This window comes from Moschus berezovskii, chromosome 10 (genome assembly GCF_049115385.1).
Source record: "Moschus berezovskii isolate FMDL1 chromosome 10, NW_MosBer_1.0, whole genome shotgun sequence".
NCBI classification, from domain to species: Eukaryota; Metazoa; Chordata; class Mammalia; order Artiodactyla; family Moschidae; genus Moschus; species Moschus berezovskii.
This window is the reverse complement of record NC_142469.1, coordinates 103,410,699-103,431,458: the sequence shown is the minus strand read 5'-3', so window position 1 is coordinate 103,431,458 and position 20,760 is coordinate 103,410,699. Positions and strand designations below refer to the sequence as shown.

Genomic DNA, 20,760 nt, shown 5'->3' with positions numbered 1-20,760 from the left:
CCCAAGACCTCATCCATGACCCCAACCACTTTGAAAGACAGGTGTTTCCATTTATTAAGGATGTACACAATTTCATCTCTCTTTGTAAGTACTTTTGGGTAGTTCACAGTATTTCATAGAAATAATTTCAGAGAACATTTCTATTTGGTTTACAAATAGCTAAAATCTTTAACATGATAACCAAACATTTAAAGCAAAAACTCTGTGGTTCGTGGAATATCTGGCATATCAATTCTAGAATGTCTGTGATATAAAAATGACTATTTCCTAAATCCACATACCATGGATTTCATACATCTATCATGGTGTATGGCATAGGATAAGGCGATAACTATACCACGTGCAGTGCTATGCCTTTAAAACAGCTCTTGGAGAATAAAAAACCTGATTCATTGTGTTTTCCAGCTTCTAAGTTGTGAATACTCACACCATGACTGATTTTAAGATACCAATGGGTTAAAAATCAGCTTGCAAGATTCCTAAAAATTTTTAAATTTGTTCTTGCCAACCAGTACTAGCTGACTTCAGCCAACTTGGAAACTTCAGGTCATTCGCACACATTAACAGGATGGCCAAGAAAATGTTTAACTCACATAAGAGGACATGAGCTATTATACTGAGCTATTCATTTACATGAAAATCATCTATGCTCTAAATCCAATGCTTACTCCATGTAATGTGGGATTATGAGATTTTACATAACACAACAGCAATAATCATAACAGAATAGGTCCCAAAGGACATTTAAAAGTTTTCTAAAAGCTGTATAGAAAATTCTAGAGCTTAGACCACGTTTTCAAGGTTGGCATTCTAGTTGTCCTATCATTGGATTGCCAGCTTACTGTCATACTGACTGGAACCCTTTGGGCTCTCTCCACAGTTACAGAATTTGTTGGGCTGAGCTACCGGAGAACAGTGGGGATTTTCTACCAAGTGGCCTTCACGGTTGGACTCCTCATGCTTGCTGGGGTGGCCTATGCGCTTCCGCACTGGAGGTGGCTTCAGTTCATCGTGACTCTGCCCAACTTCTGCTTCTTGCTCTATTACTGGTAAGTCCAAGTGGAACAAAAAGGAAAGAAACTGAAATATTACATTTAGCTAAAAAGGCTGTCTTCTCCAATGCACACCATCCTTCCAACGTAAGATGTCCTTCACTATTCTGTTTCACGGGAAACCCAGGTCCGTGCTTCAGGGCTGAAAATGACAAGTTTCCACCTGTTTCCCCCTCTGGAAATCAAAAGTTTTTTTCACTTTGAACAATGAGCTTTATGACTTGGATCTCACATTTTCACATTATTTATGTGGTTTTTTAAATTAGCTTCTAGTGGCGGTAATACCCTTTGAAGAGACTGACCATGTTACTGTTCTTATTCTGCCTCTCCTCAGAAGAAACTTCAAGATAGAGAAAGTGAAGGGTGACGCTGTGTCACCACTTGCCCTGCCAGGTCTGAAGCAGACATATCCAATCAATCACAGCCAATGTGGCACATCAGTCAGACCATACCAATCAATCAGAGTTACCAGAGCAAATGAAATGTCAGTCATTCCTGCCCAAGGGAAACATGGAAATAGTAGAAACTCTCAAAAACTCTTAATGTGAGGTTACCTGAGATAAAGTAAGAAGGGTGCTGGATTATCAACCAAATCTCCTTTGCAAAAACCCACTTATTTAGTTCCTGGACATAGCTACCTGTTCTTCCCATAGGTGCCTTGTCTAAGGATTTAACATCTAAACACTTCCCAGAAAGCCTGTTTCTCCTCCAAAAGCCAGTAAAATTCTGAGGGTGATTCTTAGCTCCTTCCCTATATCCTTTCTACCCCCTTTATATCTCTGAATCCACCCCCCTTTTTTTTCTGTTCTTATCGGGAACTCATTATTTATTGCCTGGATTTCTGGACAGATTCAGGTTTCCCATTCTCTAGTCCATGCTTCACGTTGCATTGAAAAAATCCAGGTCCACCTCATCACTCTTAGGCTTAAAGATTTTCAATAGTCTTATTCTCCTCAGAATAAATTCCTAATGCTTTAGCATGACAGGAAAGGGCCAGCTATTATCCAAGTTCTGACCATCTCTGAAGCACTTCTTGCCACTTTTACTCAATTGAGTCAAATGTAGTTTTCTTACAATTCCACAAGCCCCACAATAGAACTGCGTTTTCAAAAGATCACTCAAGATGAAGAGCAGAAAACAGGTGTTTGGGCTGTTTTGTTTTCTTCAGATAAATATTCAGAAGTGACATTTCTTCAGATAAATATTCAGAAGTGGCATTTTCTTCAGATAAATATTCAGAAGTGGCATTTTCTTCAGATAAATATTCAGAAGTGGCATTTCTGGATAATCTATTTCTGATTTTTTTAAGGAATCTCCATACCATTCTCCATGGTGGCTGCACCAATGTATATCCCCACCAATAGTTCACCAGGGGTCCCTTTCCTCCATATCCTCACCAGTATTTGCTATTTCTTGTCTTTTTTGATAACAGTCACTCTGACACGGGTGAGGTGATATCTCAACTGTGGTTTTCACTTGCTTTTCCCCAGTGATTAGTGATGTTGAGCATCTTTTCATGTCCTTAGTGGCCATCTGTGTATCTTCTTTGGAAAAATGTCTATTCCAATGCTCTGTTCATTTTTATTTATTTTTAAAATTAAAAAAAGATTTGGCTGTGCTGCATCTTTGATGCTATGAGTGGGCTTTCTCTAGTTGCAGTGAGTGGAAGCTACTCTCTAGTGGTCGTCCACTGGCTTCTCATCACAGGGGGGCTTCTCTTGTTGCAGAGCACAAGCTCTAGAGTGCAGCCTCAGTCGTGGTGGTACATGGGCTTAGTTGCTCCAAGGCATGTGGAATCTTCCCAGACCAGGGATCGAACCTGCATCCCCTGCATTGGCAGGCAGATCCTTAACCCCTGGGGCCATCAGGGAAGTCCCATCAAACTGTTTGGAGTTTTGCTATCAGCTTGGATGAGCTCTTTATAACCCCTTATTCGATATATAGCTAGCAAATATTTCTCTCCCGTTCAGTAGGCTGTCTGTTCATTTTGTTGATGGTTTCCTTTACTGTGCAGTCCCAAACACTTTTACTTCCTCTGCAGATACAACCAAATCTCTCTATGTAAGAAATTGGCTTGTGACCACTGAGCAGGTGGGGGCCAAGTAGGATTCTCCCCTCTACTTAACAGCATGGGTGACACTTTTTCTGTGCCCCAGGTGTGTGCCTGAGTCTCCTCGATGGCTGATCTCCCAGAACAAAGATGCGAAAGCCATGAAGATCATTAAGCATATTGCAAAGAAAAATGGAAAACCCCTGCCTGGATCTCTTCAGGTGAGCCAGCGGCTGAAGTAGCAGGGCAGGGAACTGTGAAAAGGAGGGAAAACCGTGCTCTGTCTCCGTGGGGAGCTGCAGAAGGGGCCCACCTCCCATACACAGCAGGATATTTCTGTTGTACTAAGATTTGTGGTTCCCAGTAGAATATTTTAAGCAGATGGAAAACATCAAAGGAAGCCAAAAGTCATTTGAAAGTCAAAGGAGGAGGTTCTCTCTTGATCATCTCTTGACTGTGCTGGCCCTCAGCCCCAGTACAGAGGGAAGAATCTTCAAACACAAATAATTTCTTAGAATTTTTAAAATTTTAGATAAAAAATTATCCCCAAATATTTTAAGCACCCCTTCTGCCTTCTTGAATAAAACAAATCAAAGTGTCCATTTTCCAGGCACTTAGTGTTTCGCCTTTAGTAGACCTCATCACCTTTAATTTAAAACTTTTCTCCTGACAGGACCTGGTAAAGAGAAAATCAAGCTTACTAGGAATTTATATTGACATAATGGCAAGTCATTTCTGGTGAGGCTCTAAGATGGGTGACCTGTACAAGTCTGAGGTTGACCTGACAGTCCCAGTGAGGGACTCAGAGGGCTTTTTTCTTCACTTCCTGTCTGGGTGGTGAGAGTACCTTTTTTTCCTGTGTGAACAACTGGCATAGCACTGACTCTTAGAATTCAGATCCTCTTGGAAACCGGCCAGGGAATAAAGCACACGTGGGTCACTGTCTCCCCATGGTCAGAGTTCACGTGAGGATGCTAAGTCTGGTCATTGCTGGTTCCCTGGAGGCTTCTTCCAACACCAACTTGTCCTGTCCAGCATTGACCGTGTCCTTCTAGAGTGGGCTTCTCAATTCTGTGCATGGGATCACCAGGGGAACCTGTGAACACGCATTTCCCTCTGGCTTGACTGGGGCCAGAGATTTTTCACTCTTTATTATTTTAATATTTAATTTAATTTATTTATTTGGCTGCACCATGTCTTAGTTGAGACATGCAGGATCTTCGCTCTTCATTGCAGCATATGAGATTTGGCATGCGGGACCTGGTTCCCTGACCAGGGCCCCTACACTGAAGTCTTAGCCACTGGACCACCAAAGAAGTCCCCAGAGATCTTTCATTCTAACAAACCAAGGTGATGCCAATGCTGGTCTGAGTGCCAGGGTCCCCGAGCAGTTTCCTATTGGGCTGCACTCGGGTCTGGGTGTGCAGAGAGGGTGTGTAAATGCCCTCAGCCCTCGGGGACACTGGAGGAACTCAGTTTTATCCCACCACACTTTGCCAACAGCATCCCATAATATATATGCATGAGTTACCTCGCTTCTCTGTAGCCCAGTTTCCTCTTCTGTGAAATGTAGTGAAAAACATAAAACCTAACTTGTAGGGTGGTTATACTGATTAAATGAGTTAATGTGTGTGAAGGGCTTAGCTAGCTCAGGGCACATTAAAAGCATTCAGCAAGTCTAAGGTATTATGTTGCTTGAGTGACCCTTGGATGCTGTCATGAAATATACAAAACTGTTGTTATTGTTTCTATTCTCAGAGCCTCAGACCCGATGAAGAAGTTGGCGAGAAGTTGGATCCTTCATTTCTTGACTTGGTCAGAACTCCTCAGATAAGGAAACACACTTTGATCTTGATGTACAACTGGTAAGGATTATTTTCCACTTTAAAATCTCTCCAAATTCTTTTAATCTCCATCATCCACGTAGAGGGAAGGACCAAGCGTACCTTCAAAATGTAGCCTAGGTACAGTCAGCATCAATGGTGGATTGCAAGTGGGCTCATTTATATTTTTGTCAGGCAGATGTTGAAATCAGCTTACAGACCCAACTCATAGACCACTATATTCTCAGTCTTGGCTTTACCTTAAGAATCACCTGGGAGTTTATATAAAATACCAAGGCCAGACTCCTCTCCCACAAAGACATGGATTTGTCAAGGCAAGGAACCAGGAACCAGTACTTTTAAAATCTTCCAAGTGATTCTAATGTCAAACTGAGACAATTGGTATAGATTTTTTTTAAATTGAAGTGTAATTGATTTACAATATGTTAGTTTCAGTTATACAGCACAGCGATTCATATATATATATACATAGGCATGTATGCTTCAAATTCTCTTCCCTTACAGAATTAGTAGAAGTGTTAGCCACTCAGTTGTGTCCGACTCTTTGTGATCCCATGGACTGCAGCCTGCCAGGCTCCTCTGGCAGGAGTCCATGAGAAGGAGAGGAGTCCATGAGAATTCTCCAGGCAAGAATACTGAAGTGAGCCGCCATTCCCTTCTCTGGGGGATCTTCCTGACCCAGGGATTGAACCTGGGTCTCCTGCATTGGCAGATAGATCAGATTCTTTACCATCGAGTCATCAGGGAAGCCCTTACAGGTTGTTACTAAATTTTGATAGAGTCCCTGGTGCTATAGAGTAGGTCCTTGTTGCATAGATCAATTGATATGAGTGTAGATCTCTACTGCAAGGCCTTTTCTTTTCTACCTGGAGAAAATGTAAAGAAATAAACTTCTCAAATAAGACTACCCAACAGGTATAACCACTGCCTCCACATCCAGTAGCAAGTCTGACCATCCTCACTGCCTGCAGGCTGCTCCAGAGCCCTGGGCCGTGGGCTCCACACCAGTCTCTGAACCATGCAGCATGCTTTCCCTTCACTGAGTGACATCACTGGGGTGACAAGAGCAGCCAAATGATGCTTCACAGTCACCGACAGAAGGGGACGTCCCTGGTGGTCCACGCTCCCACTGCAGAGAGCATGGGATCGATCCCTGGTCGGGGAACTAAGATCCTGAGTGACCTGCGTGCCACACGGGACAGCTAAACAATAGAAGAATATCCACCGTCACTGACAAAAACAGAGCTTTCAGTTCAGTTCAGTTCATTTCAGTCACTTAGTCGTGTCCGACTCTCCGCGACCCCATGAATCACAGCACGCCAGGCCTCCCTGTCCATCACCAACTCCCGGAGTTCACTCAAACTCATGTCCATCGAGTCGGTGATGCCATCCAGCCATCTCATGCTCTGTCGTCCCCTTCTCCTCCTGCCCCCAATCCTTCCCAGCATCAGAGTCTTTTCCAGTGAGTCAACTCTTCGCAAGAGGTGGCCAAAGTATTGGAATTTCAGCTTCAGCATCAGTCCTTCCAATGAACATCCAGGATTGATCTCCTTTAGAATGGACTGGTTGGACCTCCTTGCAGTCCAAGGGACTCTCAAGAGTCTTCTCCAGCACCACAGTTCAAAAGCATCAGTTCTTCAGTGCTCAGCTTTCTTCACAGTCCAACTCTCACATTCATACATGACCACTGGAAAAACCATAGCCTTGACTAGACGGACTTTTGTTGGCAAAGTAATGTCTCTGCTTTTTAATATGCTATCAAGGTTGGTCATAACTTTCCTTCCAAGGAGTAAGCGTCTTTTAATTTCATGGCTACAATCAGCATATGCAGTGATTTTGGAGCCCCCCAAAATAAAGTCTGACACTGTTTCAACTGTTTTCCCATCTATTTCCCATGAAGTGATGGGACCAGATGCCATGATCTTAGTTTTCTGAATGTTGAGCTTTAAGCCAACTTTTTCACTCTCCTCTTTCACTTTCATCAAGAGGCCTTTTAGTTCTTCTTCACTTTCTGCCATAAGGGTGGTGTCATCTGCATATCTGAGGTTATTGATATTTCTCCTGGCAATCTTGATTCCAGCTTGTGCTTCTTCCAGCCCAGCGGTTCTCAAGATGTACTCTGCATATAAGTTAAATAACCAGGGTGACAATATACAAGCTTGACGTACTCCTCCTATTTAGAACAAGTCTGTTGTTTCCAGGTCCAGTTCTGACTGTTGTTTCCTGACCTGCATATAGATTTCTCAAGAGGCAGGTCAGGTGGTCTGGTATTCCCATCTCTTTCAGAATGTTCCACAGTTTATTGTGATCCACACAGTCAAAGGCTTTGGCATAGTCAATAAAGCAGAAATAGATGTTTTTCTAAAATTCTCTTGTTTTTTTGATGATCTAGCAGATGTTGGCAATTTCATCCCTGGTGCCTCTGCCTTTTCTAAAACCTGCTTGAACATCTGGGAGTTCACGGTTCACGTATTGCTGAAGCCTGGCTTAGAGAATTTTGAGCATGACTTTACTAGCGTGTGAGATGAGTGCAATTGTGTGGTAGTTTGAGCATTCTTTGGCATTGCCTTTCTTTGGGATTGGAATGAAGACTGACCTTTTCCAGTCCTGTGGCCACTGCTGAGTTTTCCAAATTTGCTGGCATATTGAGTGCAGCACTTTCACAGCATCATCTTTCAGGATTTGAAATAGCTCAACTGGAATTCCATCACCTCCACTAGCTTTGTTAGTAGTGATGCTTTCTAAGGCCCACTTGACTTCACATTCCAAGATGTCTGGCTCTAGGTCAGTGATCACACCATCAAGATTATCTTCGTCGTGAAGATCTTTTTTGTACAGTTCTTCTGTGTATTCTTGCCACCTCTTCTTAATATCTTCTGCTTCTGTTAGGTCCATACCATTTCTGTCCTTTATCGAGCCCATATTTGCATGAAATGTTCCCTTGGTATCTTTAATTTTCTTGAAGAGGTCTCTAGTCTTTCCCATTCTGTTGTTTTCCTCTGTTTCTTTGCATTGATCACTGAGGAAGACTTTCTTATCTCTCCTTGCTATTCTTTGGAACTCTGCATTCAGATGCTTGTATCTTTCCTTTTCTCCTTTGCTTTTCACTTTTCTTCTTTTCACAGCTATTTATAAGGCCTCCCCAGACAGCCATTTTGCTTTTTTGCATTTCTTTTCCATGGGGATGGCCTTGATCCCTGTCTCCTGTACAATGTCACGAACCTCCGTCCATACTTTATCAGGCACTCTATCTATCAGACCTAGTCCCTTAATTCTATTTCTCACTTCCACTATATAATCATAAGGAATTTGATTTAGGTTATACCTGAATGGTCTAGTGGTTTTCCCTACTTTCTTCAAGTTATGTCTGAATTTGGCAATAAGGAATTCATGATCTGAGCCGTAGTCAGCTCCCGGTCTTGTTTTTGCTGACTGTATAGAGCTTCTCCATCTTTGGCTGCAAAGAATATAATCAATCTGATTTCAGTGTTGACCACATGGTGATGTCCATGTGTAGAGCCTTCTCTTGTGTTGTTGGAAGAGGGTGTTTGCTATGACCAGTGTGTTCTCTTGGCAAAACCTTTGCTACTTCATTCTGTATTCCAAGGCCAAATTTGCCTGTTACCCCAGGTGTTTCTTGACTTCCTACTTTTGCATTCCAGTCCACTATAATGAAAAGGACATCTTTTTTGTGTGTTAGTTCTAAAAGGTCTTGCAGGTCTTCATAGAACCATTCAACTTCAGCTTCTTCAGCATTACTGGTTGGGGCATAGGCTTGGATTACTGTGATACTGAATTGTTTGCCTTGGAAACGAACAGAGATCATTCTGCCGTTTTTGAGAGTGCATCCAAGTACTGCATTTCGGACTCTTTTGTTGACCATGATGGCTACTCAATTTCTTCTAAGGGATTCCTGCCCACAGTAGTAGATATCATGGTCATCTGAGTTAAATTCACCCATTCCAGTCCATTTTAGTTCACTGATTCCTAGAATGTCAACATTCACTCTTGCCATCTCCTGTTTGACCACTTCCAATTTGCCTTGATTCGTGGACCTAACATTCCAGGTTCCTATGCAATATTGCTCTTTACAGCATTGGACCTTACTTCTATCACTAGGTATTGTTTTTGCTTTGGCTCCATCCCTTCATTCTTTCTGGAGTTATTTCTCCACTGATCTCCAATAGCATATTGGGCACCTACCGACCTGGGGAATTCCTCTTTCAGTATCTTATCATTTTGCCTTTTCATACTGTCCATGGGGTTCTCAAGGCAAGAATACTGAAGTGGTTTGCCATTCCCTTCTCCAGTGGACCACATTCTGTCAGCCCTCTCCACCATGACCCGCCTATCTTGGGTGGCCCCACATGGCATGGCTTAGTTCCATTGAGTTAGACAAGGCTGTGGTCCATTTGATCAGATTGACTAGTTTTCTGTGATTATGGCTTCAGTGGGTCTGCCCTCTGATGCCCTCTCGCAACACCTACCATCTTACTTGGGTTTCTCTTACCTTGGACGTCGGGTATCTCTTCACGGCTGCTCCAACAAAGCACAGCCACTGTTCCTTACCTCGGACAAAGAGTATCTCCTCTAGGCCACCACCCTTACCAGGAGTTAATTTAGCAGCCTTCACAATATTGCATGCAAAATGCATCGGGGAAACCTGACCTCATTATCCTCATATTTTTCATTGAACACTTTCAGTTAACAAAACCAGAAACATCATCTAAGTCTTGTTAGTGAATGGATAAATAACAGGGACCTACCATATAGCACCGGGAACTAGATTCAGTGTCCTATGATCAACCATAATGGAAAAGAATATGAAAAAAGAAAGCATATAACTGAGCCACTTTGCTATACAGCAGAGACTGGCACAACATTGTAAATCAACTACACTTCAGTTTTAAAAATTAATTAATTTTTAAAATGTTGTCTGTATCATGTCAGAACATAAATCATCAAAAGTGGGGCTGTATCCATTTGGGAATGTGGTTCCCATTTGGTCTCCTGTGTTCCTAATGTTCGGATTAAGTAGTCATTAGACGACCAGAAAGAGAAAAGATTAACAACCGCTAATAACCTGAAACAGTTCTACTAAATAAATCCTTCCAGTAAGAGATTGCTTCTCGCCTTTCAATTAAGACAGGGAATGTTAGCCTAATTCTTTCCCTTTCCAGATTCTGAGGTTGCAGCCAGTCGCCATAGTGGGTCAGATGGTGTAAAAGCAGTGGAAAGGAGGGAAAGCAGTAATAAGCTGGCAAAGGGGCCCTACAGTGGGCCTTTCGGTGACTTGTTCCCTGAGCTCGTCGTGATCTGAGCTCTGCTCTCTGCTCAGGTTCACGAGCTCTGTCCTCTACCAGGGCCTCATCATGCACATGGGCCTTGCGGGGAGCAACATCTACCTGGACTTCTTCTACTCTGCCCTGGTTGAGTTCCCAGCTGCCTTCATCATCATCCTCACCATTGACCGCATAGGTCGCCGCTATCCATGGGCCATATCCAATATGGTGGCGGGGGCAGCCTGTCTAGCCTCGGCTTTTATCCCTGAGGGTAAGTGCCCAGCCAAGCTGGGGTCTTGTCTGCCAAGGCCCTGAGAAGAGGCCAGAGGGGTGAGGGCGGGAAGCACAGCCCTCTGATAGGAAGACCATGTTATTCAGCATGGAAGTCAATTTGGAAAGAATGAATGAAATATCTGGGACTTTCCTGAGTGAACGCATATGGCAACTCTGCCTGTAAGAGCCATGGCACCCCGTGATGGCCTCATGTGAGATTATCACATCCACTGGTTCTCTGAGTTGGGCTTCCCTGGTAGCTCAGACGGTAAAGCGTCTGCCTGTGATGCAGGAGACCTGGGTTCGATCCCTGGGTCAGGAAGCTCCCCTAGAAAAGGACATGGCAACCCACTCTAGTACTCTTGGTTGGAAAATCCTACGGACGGAGGAGCCTGATCGGCTACAGTCCATGGGGTCGCAAAGAGTCGGTTCTCTGACGTAATACAAGAGAGGCTAGGAGGACCCACGCCTCGGGCCATCCAGCTGGGCCAGCACAGAGAGCAGGCTATTTCTTCTGAGTGACCTCTGCAGATGAAAGCTGGTGGAACTGTGGAAGCGGGTGTCATTGCGGTGCCATTAGCGCCTGAGGTCTAAAGTGAGGAGTGTGTTAGAACCGCGAGGCTAACACAAGCAGACGCGGGGCATTTTGCAGAACTGCGCTGAGTGTGCGGAAGCCCTGACGGCGCGCTCTTGCCCCATTCCGGGGGACGCACTGTCTCCTTCCCCCCCCCGCTGCCTCGAGCTCCGTTTGGCGACCTGGGAGCCTGCGCAGCACGTCAGCCGCGTGTTTTCCCCTCAGATCTACACTGGCTAAGAGTTACGGCTGCTTGCCTGGGCCGAATGGGGATAACGCTGGCCTACGAGATGGTTTGCCTGGTCAACGCGGAGCTGTACCCCACGTTCATCAGGTGCGTACGTCTCCCTCAGCGAGAGGAGGGCGGCTGCGACATTTGTCTACTGGTGAGAATGACCACGGGTGCCAACAGAGGACCACGCACCTTTTTAAAAAAATTATTTTATTGATGTGCAGTTGATTTACAGTGGCGTGTTGATTTCTACTGAACAGCAAAATGATTCAGTTATACATATGTACGTTCTTTTACATATTCTTCTCCATTACAGCTTATCACAGGTTATTGAATCTAGCTCCCTGTGCTATACAGTAGGGCCTTGTGGTTGATCCACCCTGTATAGAATAGTTTGCCTCTGCTAACCCCGAACTCCCAATCCAACCCTCTCACGCCTTCCCTTGCTCCGTGGCAACCACAAGTCTATTCTCTGTGTCTGTGAGTCTGCTCTGTTTTGTAGGCAAGTTCATTTGTGTCATATTTTAGACTCCGCATATATGTGAGGTCATATGGGGTTTGTCTTTCTCTTTTTGACTTCCTGCACTTCTATCTCTCGGGAAGGCACCTTCCTTTTAGAGAGGATGGGACCATTTCAAGGCAGTAGGCAGGTCACACCTCACACTCCTGGGCTGCGGTAAAACCCAGGAACCACGTGGGAAGAACAGGAGCCATTGCATGGAGGGGGATGAGCCATTCCGTGGATGGACAGTACTGGTGAAGACTTCCAGCTCGCACCCGTTGTAATGATCGGGGGCGGTATTTGAGGCGGGGGTGGGAGATAAGGACGGTCCTGCGATAAGCAGAAGGAAACGCCGGTGTCCCCCGTTTCAGGAACCTCGGGGTCCTCGTCTGCTCCTCCATGTGTGACATCGGGGGCATCCTCACACCCTTCCTGGTCTACAGGCTCACCGACATCTGGCACGAGCTCCCCCTGGTGGTTTTTGGTAAGAAATCCTCGGAGATGTCCGGAGGAAAACCTGTCTTTTAGGGGTCTCATATTTCTACCTCCAAACTGCTGCTCTCCTTGCAAGCAACTGCTAAATGTGACTGGTAACTAGCCTACTACTAGTGTGGCGACACTAGCGTTACTCCAGCATTGGCAGCCGCCGACACTCAAGTCTGGGGGCCCACGAGGACTCCCGCCGGCAGAGACGCAAAGTCCAGGGCGAGTGAGGTGGGGGCTTCCTTGAAGAAGACCCTCTCCCCTCACTGATCTCTGCCTCTTTGTCCAGGAACGCATCCTTTCTATCTCCTCCAGGCCCAGACGTTGGAAAATACAAACTCTTTTTACTTCCTTACTTCAAAAGAAGCAGTTAAAGTTTTGCCAAGGGCGCTTTCAGCTCCCAGGGGAAACAAAGACCAAGCCTAGGAAAACCAGACTTCCCGGGGGGTCCGGAGCTTAATCCGAATACAGGGGCCAGGTTCGAGACCTGCTCAGGGAGCTAGATCCCACACGCTGCAACTGTAAGACCCTGCTCGCTGCAGTGAAGGCCCAGTGCAGCCAAGTAAGTCTTTTAAAAAAGAAAGAAAATGCGTTGGCATGACAGCAACACCTGTGGGGGTGCTGGCACCCCGTCCTCAGGTTCCTCGGCGGTTAGATTGAAGGAGCAGGGGCACAGTCCTGCCCGCCGGCCCTGAAGGATGTCTGGGTGCTGTGTCCACCCCTCCCAGACCAGCCGCAGGAGGGAAGGGGAGGGATTAACCTAATCATCACCACATCCTGAACCCTAAGTCTGCAGACTGTGAGAGGGGCTGGGATCCTGGGAGGTGCCATTCACTCAGTACCCACTCACTGCCTCTTCCCCCAGCGGCAGACAGAGGGACAGGTGCCCTCCTGGGCGGCCCGGCAGACACGGCTCCAGATCCACACACGTCCTCACCCTCTCAATGTGTCAGCCCTGGGGTCTCCGTGCACCCACTCCCGTCTTCTTTAAGACTCATTCTGAGTCCCTGTTTTAATTTGACAGAATGGAGCGCTTTCCCCATGGGCCTACAAGACTCAGTCTGGGGGAGGAAGGGAAAGACCCTCTCAGACGACAGCAGGGGGACAGCAAATGGCTCCCCCCGTCCTGCGTGTCGCCACACCCAAGTGTCTCTGCTCATTCCTTCTGCTCGAGGGACTTGTGAGGGCAGAAGCTTCCGCTGCTGGAGATCTATCAGCAAGAACTCCAAAGCTTTGGGAGAACTTACCCTCGAAAGAGACCTGACGAATGTTTCCATGTTCCAACTTAATAACAACAAGATGGCCAAGTTGATAGAACATGAGGTCTCTGTCCCAAGGTAGGCAGGGTGGCTGGCCTGGCTGGGAGCCGGACCCAGACTCCTGCCTCCCCCAGCACTGGCTGAGGTGCCTGACCCCAGGAGCCCCTTTCCATCTTGGGAAGTGCCATCACACACTCTGGGCTCTTCCTTACACTCCAACCTCGGCCACTCCCCTAGGTTGGCAGTGAGTGGTCCACGGATCTGTGGGATATTTCTGGGTAGAAAATAGATACTCCTTAGTACCTATTTTGTTTCTCTTAGTCCCATTTAACAACAACAACAATAACAAAATATGCAAAGTCCAGACCCAGAGGAACTCCCCAGACCTAGACCTTCCTTTGAGCCCTGCCTGTCCATCAAAAAGATAAAGGATTTTAATTGCATTTCAAATTTGAAGTAAGCAAAGTGTTAGTGGCTCGGTCGTGTCCAACTCTTTGTGACCCCATGAACTATATATAGCCCGCCAGGTTGCTCTGTCCAGGGGATTCTCCAGGTGGGAATACTGGAGTGGGCAGCCATTCCTTTCTCCAGGGCATCTTCCTGACCCAAGGATCGAACCCGTGTCTCTTGTGTCTCCTGCATTGGCAGGCAGGTTCTTTACCACTAGAGCCACCTGGGAAGAAGAAATTCCCGATTTTATATCGCTGGTAGTTTCCTTCTCTCACCAGCTTTTAATAGCTAGCTGGAAGCAAAACTAGCAGTTTTACACTTTTTCTTTCTCTTTTCACACAGTAATGGTGTGCAAATTGTGCTCTGGTAATAATCAGAAATGGTCATCTAGAAGCTTGAAAACTAACACATGAATACATTGGAAAAGTTCATGCTATGGGCCAGGCACTTTTCTAAGCACCTGGGGTCGCAAAGAGTCGGACACAACTGAGCGACTGAACAGAACTGAACTGAACAAATATGAACTCATTTCAGCCTCATAACAAACATTTGAGGTGGAGAAGGCATCCCACATTCTGCAGGGGTGCCTGGAGTATCGGGAGATCATAGAACTTCTCGGGGCTCTAAGACCAGTGCTCAAGGTGTCAGCACTCGGGGTGTCAGCACTCGGGGTATCAGAACTCAGGGTGTCAGTACCCTGGTGCCCAGAGCTACAGCCGGTGCCCTGAATCACTGCACACTGGAGGCCTGTATTTCTATTTCATTTTTAAGGATGCAGAAAATGGAGTCCAGCAAGCATTTTTTTGAAACCCCTGAATAGTAAAAAACCCACATCCTACTTCTTGCATTCTATGATAGAAAATATATAAAGATGTACCCTGGTTTGATCCCTGGGTTGGGAAGAACCCCGGAGAAGGGATAGGCTACCCACGCCAGTATTCATGGACTTCCCTGGTGGCTCAGATGGTAAAGAACCTGTCTGCAATGCGGGAGACCTGGGTTCAACCCCTGGTTTGGGAAGATCCCCTGGAGGAGGGCATGGCAACCCACTTCAGGATTCTTGCCTGGAGAATCCCATGGACAGAAGAGCCTGGTGGGCTATAGTCCATGGGATCACAAAGAGCTGGACACAACTGAGTGACTAAGCACTGCACAGCACGTGTGTGTGTGTGTGTGTGTGTATGTGTATATTTTATGTATATATATGTATTTGTGTGTATATATAGTCTTTTTATGTGTATTTAAGTATATATATGTATAGATATATATGGTCTTTTTATGTATATACACACATATATATACATTTAAAGTCTATATATAGATATACATACATAAAAAATACATGCATAAATACATAAAAATATTATGCTGCTGCTGCTAAGTCGCTTCAGTCATGTCCGACTCTGTGTGACCCCATAGACGGCAGCCCACCAGGCTCCCCCATCCCTGGGATCCTCCAGGCAATAGTACTGGAGTGGATTGCCATTGCCTTCTCCAAAGATACTATATATATATACATTAAAAGATTATATATAAATGCATATATTTAAAAAGCTATATACATTAAAAAGAATATATATGAATCACTTTGTTGTATGCCTGAAATTAACACAACATTGTAGATCAACTATACTTCAGTAAAATAAAAAATAAAAAGCAACAATAAATAAAATAAAAGGCCTGGCTATACCATTTAATGCTGTTATGAAGTAATATGTGATTCATTACTTTTCTTTGCTGGTAACGATCCAAGTTTCTAACTCATTTTCATTACTAAGTGCTTTATATTGGCAGGGCTATATTCTTTCTTTTCTTAGCATTGTTTTTTTTCAGAGTTATTTTCTAACTCTAAAGTATCTTAATATCATGGCAATGTCCTCTAGCCTAGAATAACTTTGACTCAAAATGCAAAGTATTTCATTTCCCTATAAGGAATTGTAATTCAGTGGAGTTTGGAATGGGCAAAATATTTATGATGGGGAACAGGGCAGTCTGAGATGGCAAAGGAATCTGTAAGTATAGGAAATCATCAGAAAAAAATTTTTTTAAGAAACCAGGGGAGCTCTAATTACAGAAGCGGCATGCATCAACCCTGAATGCGATCTTTGTCTGGTTTTCAGCTGTGGTTGGCCTGATTGCTGGAGGACTGGTGTTGTTGCTCCCAGAAACCAAAGGGAAAACTTTGCCTGAGACCATTGAAGAAGTTGAGAACATGCAGAGGTAGGGAGTTGGGATTTCTTCATGAATTATTCCATGCATGTTTGGGGGGAAAGAAAGACGAGGTTGAATCTATCCCTCACACTGTACACTGAGATCAATTCAAATGAAATCAAAGATTAAAATGTACCAACAAAGAAACAGTAAAAGAGAATGAAGATGTTATAGGAGAAGACCTTTACCCTTTCACAGTGAGGAAAGAAGACGTAAAATTTGACCAGAACATCCAGGACCCGTTAGGAAAAACAGTTCAACTGCATAAAAATTTAAAACTGTTGAAGAACTTCCATAAGCTAAAAAACGGTAAGCAAACTTAGAGAAAATGTTTACTCCTCCATAAAGGGCTAATTTTCCCAATGTGTACTAACAAATTCATAAGAAAAATCACTCAGTAGGAAAAAATGGACAAAGGACTTGAATACATAATTCAGTGAAAAGAAGCAAAAAACAGCTCCAAAATATATTAGTGTGCCCCATCTCCTTCATAGTAAGAGAATTTCAAAGTTACCCTGCACTATTACCCACTGGGATTGTCAAAGATCAAACCGCTTGAAAACATCCAGTGGACCCTTGAACAGCACAGGAGTGAGGGGAGTCACCCTCCTATGCAGTCAAAATCCACTTACTTTCAATTCCCCCAAAACTTAACCGCTAATAAGTAAGTAAGTGTTAGTCACCCAGTTAGTCACGCGACCCCATGCACTGCAGCCCACCAGGCTCTTCTGTCCATGAGATTCTCCAGGCAAGAATACTGGAGTGGGTTGCCATTTCCTCCTCCAGAGGATCTTCCCGACCCAGGGATCGAACCCAGGTTTCCTGCACTGTAGGCAGATTCTTAACCAACTGAGCTAAAGGGAAGCCCCAACCACTAATAATCAGAAGCTCGTGAATCACATAGGGCAGTATCATATACTGTGTTCCTACAGTAATCTATAGAAAAGAAAATGTTAAAGAAAATCATAAGGAAAATAAAATACATTTACAGTACTATACTGTGTTTTTCAGACTTCTCAGATGGCACTAGTGGTAAAGAACCTGCCTCCCAATGCAGGAGACATGAGAGATGCAGGTTCAATCCCCAGGTCTGGAAGATCCCCTGGAGGAGGGCATAGCAACCCACTCCAATATTCTTTCCTGGAGAATCCCATGGACAGAGGAGCCTGGCAGGCTACAGTCCATAGGGTCGCACAGAGTCAGATATGACTGAAGTGACTTAGCAGGCACACATCTTGTTTATAAATACTATAAATTTATAAATTTACGTCATCTGTTTATAAGACAAATCATCTATCAGCACTTACATGAACATTTTATTATATGATACAAAACACTGTAGGACTTCTCTGGTGGCTCAGCGGTATAAAGAATTGGCTTGCCAATGCAGGAAACATGGGTTCAATCCCTGATCTGGGAAGATCCCACAGGCCACAGGGCAACGAAGCCCATGCGCCACAACTATTGAGCCTGTGCTCTAGAGCCTGGGGACCACAACTGCTGAGCCCACGTGCCACAAATACTGAAGCCTGCACGCCCCTGAGCCCGCGCTCCCCAATGAGAGAAGGCACCGCACTGAGAAGCTCGCATACCACAATGAAGAGTAGTCCCTTCTCGCCAAAACTAGAGAAAAGCCCACGCAGCAAGGAAGACCCAGCACAGCCAAAACTAGAGAAAAGCCCACGCAGCAAGGAAGACCCAGCACAGCCAAAACTAAATAAATAAAGTTAAAAAGAAAACATGGTAGATTTTACGTGTACTAATAACAAGTGACATCAAAAATGAAAAGATAATGTAAAAAAGAAATCCATATTTATTTACAGATATAGTGATTCATGGGCTTCCCAGGTGGCTCAGTGGTAAAAAAAAAAAAAATCCACCTGCCAATGCAGGAGACACAAGTGTGATCCCTGGGTCGGGAAGATCCCCTGGAGGAGAAAATGGCAACTCACTCCAGCATTCTTGCCGGGGAATTCCTATTGACAGAGGAGCCTGGCAGGGTTGCGAGTCAGACACAACTTGGTGACTAAATCACTGCCACCATATAGTGATTCCTGCATTCATACTGAAGAAGTATCTATATGATTGCTTTATGGTTGCCTACTGTAATTGACTGATGCTGTTGCTCTCCATTGCTCACGGCAGCCTAGCCCATACGTGAATGAATGGATTGATATGAAATTTTTGTGCCATACAGTAGTATTACAGTCATATTCATCATACAGTATTGGAAACATCTGTTACATTTTTTTTTAAAAAAAAAAGCCACTTACCTGTGATGATAGGCAGGTTCTCTAGTACAATCGAGAAAGGCATAATGTAAGATAATGTAATTCTTTGAAAGCAAAATTATAAAACAATAAGAAAATGAATACATTACTAATTTTGTATTAAATATCACTCACCTTATGCCCGTGTAGGCATAAACTAAAGTCTGTGCATGCGTGCGTGCTCAGTCGCCCCAGTCATGTCTGAGTCCTTGCAACCCTATGGACTGTATCTCTCCAGACTCCTCTGTCCATGGGATTCTTCAGGCAGGAATTCTGGAGTGGGTTGCCATGCCCTGCTCCAGGGCATCTTCCTGACCTAGGGATCGAACCAGTGTCTCCTGCATCTCCTGCCCTGAAGGTGAATTCTTTACTGCTGAGCCCACCAGGGACGCCCAGACTAATGCCTACATATACTTTATGCATTCATGATGTACTTAACTTTTTCTTAGTTTTTTCAAAATTTCCAGGCTACATGTTTCATCTGAGAGTTTTTCAAATTGTCACAAATTGCCAAAAAATTTTCAACTTTTTTATAGAAAAAACCCACATGTAAGTGGACACATGCAGTTCAAACCTGTGTTGTTCAAGGATCAGCTGTACTGTGTTGTTAGAAGCTGTGGAGAGACAGGCAGTGTCCTTAAAGCCTTTCTGATGGGCAATATGACAACAGTATCAAAACTGTATATGTTTGTACCTTTGTATGCAGCAATGCCATACTTGCAGAAATTTATGTGTGTAAAATGGTGTATGCTCAGGATTACTCATTAAAGCAATTTTTATGTAGCAAAAGAGTGAGAACAGCATAAATGTCGATCGATCAGGAGACCAGTTAGGTAAATTATGGTATGTCATTCAGTAAAATACTCCATGGTCATTAAAAAGAATGGAGCACCTTGATATACACCGATACGGAAATTCTCCCAGATGTATTATTAATGGGGAAAAAAAGCAAAACATAGAAAGGTATATAATCATTTGTGTACAAAGAGGAAATACATGTATGTGAAACTTAAATATATATTAAACATATATATAAATTATATATACAATTTACTTTATCTCTGGAAGAACGTGTATAACATTGATTGTCTATGGAATTAGATGGCTATGGGATATAAGTGGGAGGGAGACTCTTCAGGGCATACTTTTTGCACTTTCTGAACACATACAATTCTATTTTAAAAATAACCATAAAAATAAAAAATAGGGACTTCCCTTTTGGTTGGTACACTGGATAAGAATCCGCCTGCCAATGCAAGTTCGATCCCTGGTCCAGGAGGATTCCACTTGCCACAGAGCAACTAAGCCTGTGGGCCGCAACTACTGAAGATGCACACTCTAGGGCCAATGAGCCACAACTGCAGAGCCCATGTACCACAACTACGGAAGCCCCATGCCCGACAGCCAGGAAACCGCCACCACCAAAGCCTGCATGGAGCAACTACTGAAGCCCATGGGCCTAGAGCCTGTGCTCCACAAGAGAAGCCACTCAGTGAGAAGCCCCAGGTACCACTAGAGAGCTGCCATTGCTGGCCGCAAGTAGAGAAAGCCCAAGCACAGCAACAGAGACCCAGTGCAATCAAAAATCAATAAATAAAATAATTCTTAAAAAATCGACATACAGAGAAACATATATGACACACTCCCCCATGAATCTCTTAATGTGATGTGCTTAGCTATAACTGTTTTATCCGTAGTCCATTTTCGGCCCACTGACGCCATGAACTGAGCTGACTTGTACCCAGGCTACAAACCTTTCACATTTCACATATTCAGTACTTGGGCAAAGGTCACGGCAGAAGAATCATAGTGGTCTGAGGCTTTTCCTAGAACTTGGAAGCGGCTTTGAATTCAGCCAGAGGTCATACACTAGCAGTTCCTGGGACACCGGGGTCTCAGGAGCTTTGCCTGGCCCACATACTTTTTTAAGTGGGAAATTCCACAGAAACTGAATTTCCAGAATCTTTTTTTTTTTTTTAATCAGAGAATTGGGTAACACTGAGCAGGCAGTTTCCTCCTGTTGACAATTTGGAGGAGCTGAGTGGTGACAGCTCAGCTCTTTGAAGGGCATGCCTGCTGGAGACAGCCACAGGCCCGCCTTCCCCACACTTGGTGCCTAGGACACCTGTTCTCTATCTGGTGAGTGTGGATCTTTGAGTTTGAGATCCTTGATCTTGATCAACCAACCCCCATAGACCTTGTCCAGTGCATCTTCCCATCCACATGAGTACCTCTCCTGGAGGACAGAAATTCTACATCATTTATGGTCGTGTCCCTA

General features: G+C 44.4%; 1 protein-coding gene across 1 annotated transcript in view; it reads left to right on the top strand.

Annotated features, from left to right (window-relative positions):
* The window catches only part of LOC129561034 (solute carrier family 22 member 2), a 36,761-nt gene that overhangs the window by 11,166 nt on the left and 4,835 nt on the right, over nt 1–20,760 (top strand). The window contains exons 4-10 of the mRNA XM_055433366.2: nt 881–1,049; nt 3,209–3,323; nt 4,861–4,967; nt 10,285–10,499; nt 11,301–11,409; nt 12,181–12,293; nt 16,122–16,221. Of these exons, the coding sequence (XP_055289341.1) occupies nt 881–1,049; nt 3,209–3,323; nt 4,861–4,967; nt 10,285–10,499; nt 11,301–11,409; nt 12,181–12,293; nt 16,122–16,221 (928 nt within the window). The remainder of the gene's footprint in view (nt 1–880; nt 1,050–3,208; nt 3,324–4,860; nt 4,968–10,284; nt 10,500–11,300; nt 11,410–12,180; nt 12,294–16,121; nt 16,222–20,760) is intronic.